We start from the raw sequence: 13,104 nt of genomic DNA on the forward strand, positions 1-13,104 counted from the left end.
GCAGAAAAGACGTTTCTGATTTTTGTTACTCCAAATATGAAAAGACCTTTGGTGCTGAAGTTATTTGGAGTTCTCAGAATCAGACATGCTACTTGTAGACGTGTTTGTATGTCACGCATTTATTCTACTCCCACACAGTTGGACCCCTGACCCACTTCTTGGTAAACCTTGCTAAATTGTGATCAATGATTCCGCATTGTGGAGTATATATACAATCAGTTTGATAATGTTGTTTTTGAAGATTTACACAATCCTTTTTGTTCTATAGTTTTCCTGTTTTGGCATTATTTGTCAGCCATCACACACAGTATATGAGCATGGAATCAGCATGGAAAGAGCATGGAATCAGCATGGAATGAGCATGGATGGAATTCAGTGCCTTGGATCTGGTGTCTATAACATTCATTAGAATACAATACCATTTGACAAATTTTCCTGACCATTAATTACATTATCCAAAAATGTAGCCTCATAGAGAAGAGAACATATCTGGAATTGACAGGTTAGTGTTGGGTTTCACAACCCTCTTACCCTAAAGTAAACACTGGCTTACTTTGTTTGTTTTGGGGGCAGTGCTTACCTGAGATAAGGGCTTAAAAACAGCAGCGTAACATTGTATTGCTTAGTTGTGTGAAGCAGAAGATAGGCTCAACGAGGACAGAGGTCAGTCCAGGTATCATGTCATTCAGTAGTCCATATTTTGCATACTGTATGTAGCAGAGACTATGGCTATGTTCCTTGCTAGTGATACATACGGAGAGTTGTAATGACCGTCACAACTGAAAATGAACTTCTGACATCGGCCTCTCTCTTGGAACTCTTTTTAGGTGAGGTTTGGAGGACATGATGCAGGGTCTCTTGACTCTGTGGCTGTGTGCTGCTCTGCCAGGGCTCCTATGCGCATCGCCTCTGTTAGTAGAAGGGGACAATGATGCCTCCAAGATCTGCAAGCCTGCACCGCACTGGGAGATCAAGGGCCATGGGGCCCCCATGAAGGAGCTGCTGGGAAATGTAGTTGTTCTGGCTCTGCTGAAAGCAAGCTGACACTTCTGCCGCACACAGGCCTCCAAGTAAGAGTTATTATACCACTGTGCAAAGATTTGGTATAGAAATCAGTAAGATGTAATAATAATGTATTTACAATCAAATGTATGTAAAGTTGTTGATGTAATGCTGCTGGTGATCCATTTCAGATTTATTGAGAGCAGCCTTCCCAAACAGTAGAGAGAAATGATCTGAATTATGAAATAATGGGAAATGAGTAAATAACGCCATCTAGTGGCAATCAAGTGGCACCTCGTCATGACTGATCTGCCATTGTCCTGTTGCTGCTGAGTAGACTAGGAGGCCTGCGTGACAAGCTGCTCCGCAGCAACCTGACAGACGTGTCGTTCCTCATCGTGAACGAGAGGGAAGCCCAGTCCAGAGCCATGTACTGGGAGCTGAAGAGGAGGGCACCCCCGGGCATCCCTGTCTACCAACAGGCCCCGCTACAGGACGACGTCTGGGAGGCCTTGGATGGAGACAAGGACGACTTCCTGGTATATGACAGGTAATAATGGAAGGTAACACTGCCGCTATTACCTCGCTTTCCAACCAAAGTGCAGAAATTGAGGCGCAAAAACCCTGATGGACCATGATAATTGTGAAATGCCTTGGTTTTACTTAAAGGTCCAATGCAGCAGTTTTTTTTCTCAATATCAAATGATTTCTGGGTAACAATTAAGTAGACCAACCTCATGGTGATTGTTTTCCATTAAAATTTTAACTTTTTGAAAAAATAGCTTCTTAGCAAAGATACATTTCTCCAGGAATAATTTTGCTAGGACTGTCTTGAGTGGGGAGGGGAAAACTGAAAACGAACTGTTACTGGCAGAGGTTTGGAACTCTCTTTCTTATTGGTCTATTAACTAATTTACAGACCAAAACACCATCCCACCAAAACATGCTTTTTAAACAGCTCTTACACTAACAGGGCATTATCATCATTTTCACAATTTCACTCTTTTGGGTCTTAAACAATAAATAAGTCATTTTTCCAACTTCCACTGTCCTCCAAGAGTAACTGAATTACTTCTTCACTTCAATATGACAGGTAAGAGCCATCAAAGAGGGCCAAAATACTGTCATGTTGTTTCTCAAAATGATACATCTCTCATGAATAAGAAATGGGCTTGTATTGATGGAAGGAAACCCGTCAGCCCTAATCTAAAGCTTACCACTGCTCTTTGACTTTAATGTTATGAAGTATCTATCAGGTTTTATTGAGACATTTTCTATCTACAGAGATCTTTAGAACTGGTGTGACACCTCATTTGTGTGGCCATGTAATGTATCTCTCTCCTATCCCCTCCTCTCTCTGACAGATGTGGGAGACTGACGTTCCACATAGTCCTACCCTACAGCTTCCTCCACTACCCCTACATAGAGGCAGCCGTCAGAGCCACCTACCACAAGGACATCTGTGGCAACTGCACCGTAAGTGAAAGCACAATTATTAAGGGAACTGTAGACATTTCATTTCAGTTTGGCTCCTCAATTGAAAACACTACTGTCTGCAGAAGTGCTCCATAGAAATACAATTACTAGAACAGGAAAACCCCCACAGACTCTTCTCTTTCTAGTAATTCTCTCTCTATGATTTGTCCTTGAAGCGTAATAAAGGTTCTGATTAGTAAACCAAATAATAGAGATCTCTCTGCGGATCTCCTAGGTGTATTTTTAGCTTGTACCTATTTTGTTAACGTTAGTTTGTTCTACTCTTTTACAGGTGGACTCCAACACAACCTCCTCAGCTGGGTGGAACAGCACCCGGAGAAACGAGACACTGAGCAGTTCAGAGATGCGTGTTAATGAGACAGACAGTACAGTGAGGTCTATTGATGTCGATACCGTCAGCAACCCAGTTCCAAGTGATGGACCCCAGATGTCAGCTGAGGGGGGTGGTAACATGTCACACATACATCATCAGCATCATCAGTACCCCCACCACCACCAGCAGCAGCATCAGCACCACCACAATCATGGGTCAGATGCAGATAAACAGGACTCCAATTAACATTGTCTGTGTCGTTTCTGAGATGAGTAATTGTTAATTAGCATGGTGGTGGTGGTGGCTTGTGTCAGTGACTTGACAGTCCGATAAATAGTTTTGTATGAATTAAATTAGATTTTGTCTGTGCCTGTCAATTGTGTCTGATAAGGCAAATCTGTACAGTAAACTGGAATTATTTAGGCCCTTGAAAACAGTATGTCTTCCCTACATGTGGTCTGGTGACAGGTCCTGCTCTCCTCTGCAGTTTATGAAGTCTGCAGGTCAAACTCTACGGAGGTGTCTGTAGATAGATGCTGTGCTAAGGAAAGTTGGACTGACAGTCACCGAACCCATGCAGGGCAGTGTGCTGGACTTCAGGGTATACTTGTCAACGTCTTGACTATATTTCCTATTCATTTTGCAACTTTCATTTCATGTATGTTTTCATGGAAAACAAAGACATTTCTAAGGGACCCCAAACTTTTGAACGGTAGTGCATGATATATACGTTCCGGACTCCGACATAAGATTTACGTTCCAGGTTGCTGCTTGTTCACAATTAAAAGTATGATTATGTTGTTGTATGAATGTAATCAAAATCATTTCAATTTGTTGTGTTTCTATGTTCATAAAGGGTGGGGCAGGGTAGGTTTATTTTGCTTGTCTGGAGCAGTGGTGGGGAAAGTACCCAACTGTCATACTTGAGTAACAGTAAAGATACCTTAATAGAAAATGACTCAAGTAAAAGTCACCCAGTGAAATCCTACTTGAGTAAAAGTCAAAACGTATTTGGTTTAAAAAGAAAACTTAAGTATCAAAAGTAAATGTAATTGCTAAAGTATACTTAGGTACCAAAAGTAAAAGTATAAATAATTTCAAATTCCTTGTATTAAGCAAACTAGACGGCACCATTTTCAAATTTTTTAAAGTTACGTATAGCCAGGGGCACGCTCCAACTCGGACATAATTTACAAACAAACGTGTTTAGTGGGTCAGCCAGATCAGAGGCTGTAGGGATGACCAGGAATGTTCTCTTTATAAGTGTGTGAATTAGACAATTGTCCTGTCCTGCTAAGCATTCAAAATGTGTACTTTTGGGTGTCAGGGAAAATGTATGGAGTAGAAAGTACATAATTTTCTTTAGGAATGTGGTGAAGTAAAAGTAAAAGTTGTTTAAAATATAAATAGTAAAGTAAAGTACAGATACAGTACCAAAAAAAAAAGACTTAAGTAGTACTTTCAAGTATTTATACTTAAGTACTTTACACCACTGGTCTGGAGTTACTGACAGTGGATACAGGGAGGAAACCGAATATGAATACATCAGCAAAACTTAAAAAGTAGAAATAATAAGAGTTTCATAAAGTGATCTAAGACAAGCACCCAGGGCAGACAGTGGGGAGGGGGCAGACAGTGGGGAGGGGGCAGACAGGAGTAGGGAATTCGTAATGCAGTTTGGATCTAGTTGTCACGGTCGTCATATGGAGGAGACCAAGGCGCAGCGTGGTAAGCTTACACACTTCTTTATTAAAGAAAAAACACCGAACAATCTATACAAAACAACAAAATGAACCGTGACGCTAATATGAGAAGTGCAGAACAGGCAACTAAACATAGAATAAGAACCCACAAACTACCCAAGGAATATGGCTACCTAAATATGGTCCCCAATCAGAGACAACGATAAACAGCTGCCTCTGATTGGGAATCAATTCAGGCCACCAAAGGCATACATAAACCTTACAAAAACCTCTAGACATACAAAATCCCCTAGACAATACAAAAACTAACAAACCACCCTCGTCACACCCTGACCTAACCAAAATAATAAAGAAAACAAAGATAACTAAGGTCAGGGCGTGACACTAGTCTGACTCTGAGCTGATGAACAACTCTGTTGCTCTATCACTGATGTGCCAGAGAAGCGGTTGGTGAGCTGAATTAGTTGAATGAGTCTTACCTTGCTCCTACTGACCTGTGAGCCATACATTGTTAATGAGCAGTAGGGCTACATCTCAGTGTCATTAAGTGTTTGACTTGGACTGAAATAGGTGCCAGTACTGGTGTTGGGTGCCGGTACTGTTTATATTTAGGTACAGGAGCTCCACAATACTTTTGAGCTAATATTCTATGAAGAACAGGAGATCAAGCATTAGAACATTTGTAGTGCCGGAGTACTGGTGAGCTCCTGTCTAAATCAAGCACTGAGCGTCAATATTGTTTCACCTTTATGTAAACTCATAGGCTATTTCCTAAAGAATACTAGGTCAATGTTACTGTTTGTGTTTGGGCCTAGGCCTATATCTATTCACTATTCTTTGAAACCATACATTTATTCAAGTTAAATAGCTTCTCACAAGTGGGCAAGGCATGAAATAGATAGCCTAGGGCTCGGCTATAGGCTAAAATACCATGCACAGCAGGTGGATTACCTCATTGCCGCGGGGGGTGATGGTAAACGACAATTCAGCTCACTCATATCGCCATCAACACTCAGAGAGAATGCTGCGTTGGATGGCGGACAAATTCAACCATGGTTAGATGGTTTGCGACCATCAGATCTGCAATTTGTGCATTCCGGTCGATGAGTGCAGCCTACGAAGTAAGTTCTGTTAATCTCGCACCTGAATATAGACAATTACAGCCTATTATAAATGACTTTCGTATGACAAAATCAGTTAGGCCTAGCCTAAATAGTTATTTTGTCATTTCTAAAATGAATGTCTCTCTAGTCTAGACTGTAGTGGTATAACCAAGGGAAATACCTTAATCATTTGATCATCACCATTGTCATCATCTCCACTATTCATGCCAACACCTTGTTATTTCATAAAGAGCTATACACACTTCTGTGAGAGAGAAAAAAATCATAAATGTGTAACTCTTGTAGGCGACAGAGTTAAAATACAGAAGAGGTTATCCGAGGTTCAATATGCTGTGCCGTTGTGTAAGGGATTTCCTAAATCCTCCTGAAGCAAGAAGCTAAACCTGCTTTAGCTTATCCAGCTGGCCGACTGATTTGAGTAGCCTATCAACAAAACGCCTCAGATACAGTATTTCTGTGCGTGTTTTGCAATTGTGACCCTTTTCATAATTGACCAATCTGACGTTAGGTGGCAGTACTGTCGCTTTCATAGACATCCTTCTGAAATCTGCTGTATGAGTTCTAAAATGTAAACTTCTAGGAGCAAATAATTCACACCAACTATTTGGATAGCTTCATCAGAGTTAATATTTACTTCATATAATGTAAAGTGATAAAATGCATTTAACTCATCATATAATGCATTTTTTGCAGCGTTTAGGGATGGCCACAACATGGCAGAAAATCCAACTGTTCTACCAAGGGGTTCTAGATAATGGAGGTAACTGTGCCCAGCTTCTAAAACCAGACCGTGCTGACTGAAGTTACCAGTACAAGACCAACATACGTGAATCATTGCTTCACCTATCCATTTTCTTATCCTATAGTAATGCTGTCTCTGTGTGCTTTCAGACAAAAGAACTGACAGCTGGTTGCTGGTGTACTCACCTGTGCCAATCACTTGCATCTTCCTGTGCTACCTGCTCCTCATATGGGTGGGCCCCAAGCTGATGGCTCAGAGACAGCCAGTCAACCTCAAGCCTGTGCTCATCATTTACAACTTTGCTATGGTCTGCCTGTCTGCCTATATGTTCTATGAGGTATGGAAACAGTGGAAAGCATGGATAACTTGTAGCTATTTTACTCATATTGGATGTGCTTTGGATCTACTGTACACATTACAGTACCTATCTATATCCTTGTTATATAGTGTGTGTGTAAATAAGTGATGATGAGTAGCTATTTCTCTACCTGTAAGCATATAGTATTTTAATGCATTCTCTCTCCTCAGTTCACAGCGTCATCCTGGTTGGCAAACTATAGTATATTATGTCAGCCTGTGGACTACAACACCAGCCCACTGGCAATGCGGGTAACTCATGTCCACTGCAATGCTTTGCAATTGCCTTAATGTACATATACTGTGTGTAAATGATTTCTAATCTTAACCTACTGCTGAAATGTATCTTATATGTGTCCTGAACAGATGGCCAAGGTCTGCTGGTGGTTCTACTTCTCCAAAGTCATCGAGCTCAGTGATACTGTAAGTACACTTCAGGGATTCTACTATCCCAGGTTGAAGCAAAAACGGTGTGCTCTTATTACATCTCTTCTATCAAGACATCTTTAATGTGCTGTCTTCTGTCCATGTGACTGTAGCTAATTGTGTTTCTTGTCATATTCTTGTATATCTGTCAGGTTTGATAAATAAATGAAATATGACACGTCTCTTCCAGCTTTTCTTCATCCTGAGGAAGAAGAACAGTCAGCTGACGTTCCTGCATGTCTACCACCACGGCACCATGATCTTCAACTGGTGGGCTGGGGTCAAATACGTGGCAGGAGGCCAGTGTAAGGGTTGTCACATTACTACAGCCGAGACGGTGATTCATTTACCCGGTGCTAGACCCAGACAATTATGTCCTATATGTAACAGTATGGCACTGCACAATCTATTTCTTGTGTCTGCTTCCTGCTCAGTATTGGTTGAAATAATGATTAGGCTATTCATAAAGGACTTGTTCTGTAGGAGACATACAGTACACACACCCACACATTGAAATGCACCTGACATTTCAATGACTCTGGAACACATGCCGTGATACCTACCGTGTCCTTGGAACTGTTCCACACCCCTGCTATTTGAAAAAGACATTTGCAGTGGTCAAAGGAGTCATCAAAATAGACCAGCTAGGAACAGAACGGCAGGATTAAGACAAGTTTTTGGCACTAAGATGCTGTATAATTTGTTTAAAACGGCGGTGAGTTTGCAGAAAACAGCTGGCGAAGCATCTTAGTGCAGCATTTGCCCTCCTTTAGGTTTATAGATAGTCAACACAGCCTGGCTATTTATTTTCACATTGCATGTACTTAGATGGGCAGATAGTTAGTTACGCCTTGAGATAAAATAAAGGATGAATCAAAGCCTTGTCATTCAATTAAAGAACCCAGCTTTAGAAACAAGTTATAAACAACTGACCTTGTAATAAAGGAAGAACTGCTGTAAACGGATCACTGAATGAATCGCCCATTCTCTGTGTATTGTGTGTTCTCCTCCCTCCAGCCTTCCTTATAGGCCTTATCAACTCATTGGTGCACGTGGTGATGTATCTATACTATGGGCTGGCAGCGCTGGGGCCTCACATGCAGCAGTATCTGTGGTGGAAGCGCTACCTCACTTCCCTGCAGCTGGTGAGTAGAGTGGCCTTGATGCAGAGCCTCTGCTACAGTATGGCCTCCAAAATAGCACCCATACAGTACATTCACTAGAGTCGAGATAATACAAATGTACATTTACTTTATATCCTGTAGGGGATTTTACCCTAAGAACCTCAAAGTGCTTTAAAACCCCCTTTAAAAGTCCCCTATATTACCGGTTCTGGGCTGGTTCTGACTGACATGTTGGTATGCAAAGCACTATGTGAACTTCACAGGGTCCAGTGTCTTATATTGGCAGAAAGCCCCATCCGTCTTGTCTCCACTACCACTCTGTCAGCAGACCTGACTTGAAGTATACGTTTTCAAACCCCACATTAGCATAGGGAGTGACATGTCACATTTTCTGGCTTATCCAGACAAATAATAGATTTGCTCTCCCTCTGAGCAACTGAGACAACATATTAAAAGGGAGAGTCTAGCGATTTCAGGTATCGTGGTTTCATCTCACTGTGATATTCTGAGCCGGATTTAGAACTCTCAACATGAAAACATTGTAAATTATTTCATAGAATTGAAACACGACCACTTTCTTTTGGTCACTAAGGGACAACATAACTTTGTGTGTAAAGCTGAAGTTGTAACGAGTCTGCAACAATTCGAATGGCGTTGCTCAGAGGAGGCTTGGCAGAAAATGCTCTGTCTTCAGTTACATTAGGGCAAAAAGTATTTAGTCAGCCACCAATTGTGCAAGTTCTCCCACATAAGAAGATGAGAGAGGCCTGTAATTTTCATCATAGGTACACTTCAACTATGACAGACAAAATTAGAAAAAAAAATCCAGAAAATCACATTGTTGGATTTTTATGAATTTATTTGCAACTTATGGTGGAAAATAAGTATTTGGTCACCTACAAACAAGCAAGATTTCTGGCTCTCACAGACCTGTAACTTCTTCTTTAAGAGGCTCCTCTGTCCTCCACTCGTTACCTGTATTAATGGCACCTGTTTGAACTTGTTATCAGTATAAAAGACACCTGTCCACAACCTCAAACAGTCACACTCCAAACTCCACTATGGCCAAGACCAAAGAGCTGTCAAAGGACACCAGAAACAAAATTGTAGACCTGCACCAGGCTGGGAAGACTGAATCTACAATAGGTAAGCAGCTTGGTTTGAAGAAATCAACTGTGGGAGCATTTATTAGGAAATGGAAGACATACAAGACCACTGATAATCTCCCTCGATCTGGGGCTCCACGCAAGATCTCACCCCGTGGGGTCAAAATGATCTCAAGAACGGTGAGCAGAAATCCTAGAACCACACTGGGGGGACCTAGTGAATGACCTGCAGAGAGCTGGGACCAAAGTAACAAAGCCTACCATCAGTAACACACTACGCCGCCAGGGACTCAAATCCTGCAGTGCCAGACGTGTCCCCCTGCTTAAGCCAGTACATGTCCAGGCCCGTCTGAAGTTTGCTAGAGAGCATTTGGATGATCCAGAAGAAGATTGGGAGAATGTCATATGGTCGGATGAAACCAAAATATAACTTTTTGGTAAAAACTCAACTCGTCGTGTTTGGAGGAGAAAGAATGCTGAGTTGCATCCAAAGAACACCATACCTACTGTGAAGCATGGGGGTGGAAACATCATGCTTTGGGGCTGTTTTTCTGCAAAGGGACCAGGACGACTGATCCGTGTAAAGGAAAGAATGAATGGGGCCATGAGTGAAAACCTCCTTCCATCAGCAAGGGCATTGAAGATGAAACGTGGCTGGGTCTTTCAGCATGACAATGATCGCAAACACACCGCCCGGGCAACGAAGGAGTGGCTTCGTAAGAAGCATTTCAAGGTCCTGGAGTGGCCTCTCCAGATCTCAACCCCATAGAACATCTTTGGAGGGAGTTGAAAGTCTGTGTTGCCCAGCAACAGCCCCAAAAACATCACTGCTCTAGAGGAGATCTGCATGGAGGAATGGGCCAAAATACCAGCAACAGTGTGTGAAAACCTTGTGAAGACTTACAGAAAACATTTGACCTCTGTCATTGCCAACAAAGGGTATATAACAAAGTATTGAGATAAGCTTTTGTTATTGACCAAATACTTATTTTCCACCATCATTTGCAAATAAATTCATTAATAATCCTACAATGTGATTTTCTGGATTTTTTTTCTAATTTTGTCTGTCATAGTTGAAGTGTACCTATGATGAAAATTACAGGCCTCTCATCTTTTTAAGTGGGAGAACTTGCACAATTGGTGGCTGACTAAATACTTTTTTGCTCCACTGTACATGAAATGGGGTCACATTTGTACTGTTACTAAATATGATCATATTTATTTTACAGTTAAAATAAATATGAAATCTCATAGTAAGTTGTTTCTAATTTTATTTATTTATTTAGAAAGCATTTCAGTCATTTCAAGAGCTATTCAACTTGTTGAATGTACAGAACCAGTCAAAAGTTTGGACAAATAAAAATAGATTTTCGATTTTTGACTCTTCAAAGTAGCCACCCTTTGCCTTGATGACAGCTTTGTACACTCTTGGCATTCTCTCAACCAGCTTCACCAGGAATTATTTTCCAACAGTCTTGAAGGAGTTCCCACATATGCTGAGCATTTGTTGGCTGCTTGATGGTTTTTGCGACTGACCTTCATGTCTTAAAGTAAAATGGACTGTCGTTTCTCTTTGCTTATTTCATCTGTTCTTGCCATAATATGGACTTGATATTTTACCAAATAGTGCCATCTTCTGTATACCACCCCTACCTTGTTACAACACAAATGACTGGGTCTAATGCATTAAGAAGGAAAGAAATTCCACAAATTAACTTTTAACAAGGCACACCTTTTAATTGAAATGCATTCCAGGTGACTACCTCATGAAGCTGGTTGAGAGAATGCCAAAAGTGTGCAAAGCTGTCATCAAGGCAAAGGATGGTTACTTTGAAGATCTCAAATATAAAAATACATTTTCATTTCTTTAACACTTTCTTGATTACGGCATGATTCCATATGTGTTATTTCATAGTTTTGATGTCTTCACTACTTTATGTAGAAAATAAGAAAAATAAGAAAAACACTGGAATGAGTAGGTGTGTCCAAACGTTTGACTGGTACTGTATATTTTTATAATATTTGTAATATTTACTTGAGCTTGTGTCCTCGAAAGTAAGTACACTTCAGCAATGTATAACTATGTTTAACCAGACTTTCCTAGAAGTATGCAGCAATTAACTAGTTATTGTTTATGGCCATCTCATAAAAAAATAATTACTTTTGGGTATGTCTATTTCGGCAGAAATCTACATTTTGCATTATCAGCTGGAATCCTTAATTGAAACAATAACAAAGCTGTCTTCCCACCTGTGTTTTGGTGAAAAGTTGAGGGATGGGCCTGGAGAACAGGAACCACTCTCATATTCAAAGCAAGAGCTATGTATGCAAAGACTGACTATCCATGATATCAAAATTATAGTTTTAGCCATGTTTTGAGATCATCACTGACCTTATTAACCCTGAAGCCTTACTGTAAGACCCCCGCTAATAACTGTTGTGTGAAGACAATAGGATCATACGGCATGTACTGTATGAAGCTGCATCAGTGCTGAATACACAACATTTTTTTATTGGCTCTACAACTGTGTACTTTCAATGTGGTCACACTAGAAGCCCACAACTGAGCTTTCTTCTTATTGACACTGGTTATGTTGACCCTCTGTGACCCCAGCTCCAGTTCTTCATAGTGACCATCCACACCAGCTACAACCTGTTCACTGACTGCGACTTCCCAGACTCCATGAATGCTGTGGTGTTTGCCTACTCCCTCAGCCTCATCGTACTCTTCAGAAACTTCTACTATCAGAGCTACCTCACCAAGAAGAGCAAACAGACATGAGACACGGATGTAGAGGCAATTATTACTTTTATTAAATTGATCATGTATGTTTTTTAAATATTTATTGACCCTTCACGTTTAAGTAAAGCAGGTCTCTATCCGCTGGACATAAGCTTCTGTTTGTTTCTGTTCCAGCCTCCCCTCCAACCAGGGTAACACACACACACACACACACCAAGAGAGAGCTAGCCCTCTCCCATTCCCAGGTCATTAGGGATGAAGTCCCAGCCACGCTCTGGCGACTCTGCCAAATTGAAATAAACCTGAGCAGGCCTCCTACTCTTCATTCCACTTATTTATCTAATCTCTCTCTGTGACACTTCATTTGTCTTTGGAGTCATTGGCTGAGAGGTTAGCCAATCGCAAGTCAGCTGGCAGTCTAAAACCACACCCTGTGCCCCTCCTACTCTCTCCCTCTCTGACTCTGTTCTGTGAGTCCCAATAACTCAACTAGGTGATCCGAACAAGTGTGCTCGCATACTCCCTTAGAAGACTTTTGCTTGAAAAGAAAAAAAAGTGTAAATAGTACTGTTTGTCCACCTTGAGATGCCGTAGCCAGTATACACTTCCTCAAATTAGTCCGAATTAATCTAAGATAACTCAAAAAATCTGTCATTCACTTAGACATTTTTCATTTAGAAGTCGCTAAGATGTTTGGTGCAGTATTTGTCAACTATTTTTTGCATGAAAACAAGTCATCTATCGTTGTGAATGACAACAAACGCTTGAAGAATCCCTATTGTTGACCAAGAATTGTTTTTGTTCTTATGAACAGCCGAAGAACCCTTGCTAAAGAACAAAACTAACAAAAATGTCACAAAATGTCTTTATAATATATGCACAAACTGTTTGCACAAACTGTTTCGGATGGAAAGCCTGCAGACGCCTTTAGCTGATCCTGTTTCCAATGTCTATTTGAACCATTCAA

At 40.9% G+C, this 13,104-nt stretch overlaps 2 protein-coding genes across 3 annotated transcripts; both read left to right on the forward strand.

Annotated features, from left to right (window-relative positions):
- Positions 1–554: 554 nt before the first annotated feature.
- selenop2 (selenoprotein P2) lies at positions 555–3,636 on the forward strand. Of its 2 annotated transcripts, none has more exons than XM_021613285.3 (5): positions 555–663; positions 828–1,070; positions 1,340–1,552; positions 2,367–2,478; positions 2,771–3,636. In XM_021613285.3, exons 2-5 carry the CDS (start codon positions 844–846, stop codon positions 3,056–3,058), a joined length of 840 nt encoding a protein of 279 aa, XP_021468960.1. In that variant the 5' UTR covers positions 555–663; positions 828–843; the 3' UTR covers positions 3,059–3,636. The 2 variants fall into 2 exon arrangements, with proteins under 2 accessions (XP_021468960.1, XP_021468961.1); XM_021613286.3 differs by having other exon boundaries at positions 579–673.
- A 1,831-nt stretch (positions 3,637–5,467) lies between these two features.
- On the forward strand, positions 5,468–12,283 carry elovl8a (ELOVL fatty acid elongase 8a). The gene is made up of 8 exons (XM_021611266.3): positions 5,468–5,636; positions 6,333–6,399; positions 6,531–6,718; positions 6,910–6,990; positions 7,105–7,161; positions 7,355–7,469; positions 8,182–8,309; positions 12,009–12,283. The coding sequence occupies exons 1-8, from the start codon at positions 5,568–5,570 to the stop codon at positions 12,174–12,176; spliced, it is 873 nt and encodes a 290-aa protein (XP_021466941.1). The 5' UTR covers positions 5,468–5,567; the 3' UTR covers positions 12,177–12,283.
- The last annotated feature ends 821 nt before the right edge of the window (positions 12,284–13,104 follow it).

This window comes from Oncorhynchus mykiss, chromosome 8 (genome assembly GCF_057628025.1).
Source record: "Oncorhynchus mykiss isolate SJ-2025 chromosome 8, ASM5762802v1, whole genome shotgun sequence".
Lineage (NCBI taxonomy): Eukaryota > Metazoa > Chordata > Actinopteri > Salmoniformes > Salmonidae > Oncorhynchus > Oncorhynchus mykiss.

Coding starts and splice junctions, on each gene's coding strand:
- elovl8a (XM_021611266.3), top strand. CDS start 5,568: ATGGTTAGATGGTTTGCGACCATCAGATCTGCAATTTGTGCATTCCGG. Junction 6,400..6,530: donor AGGGGTTCTAGATAATGGAG/GTAACTGTGCCC, acceptor GTGTGCTTTCAG/ACAAAAGAACTGACAGCTGG. Junction 7,162..7,354: donor TCATCGAGCTCAGTGATACT/GTAAGTACACTT, acceptor CGTCTCTTCCAG/CTTTTCTTCATCCTGAGGAA.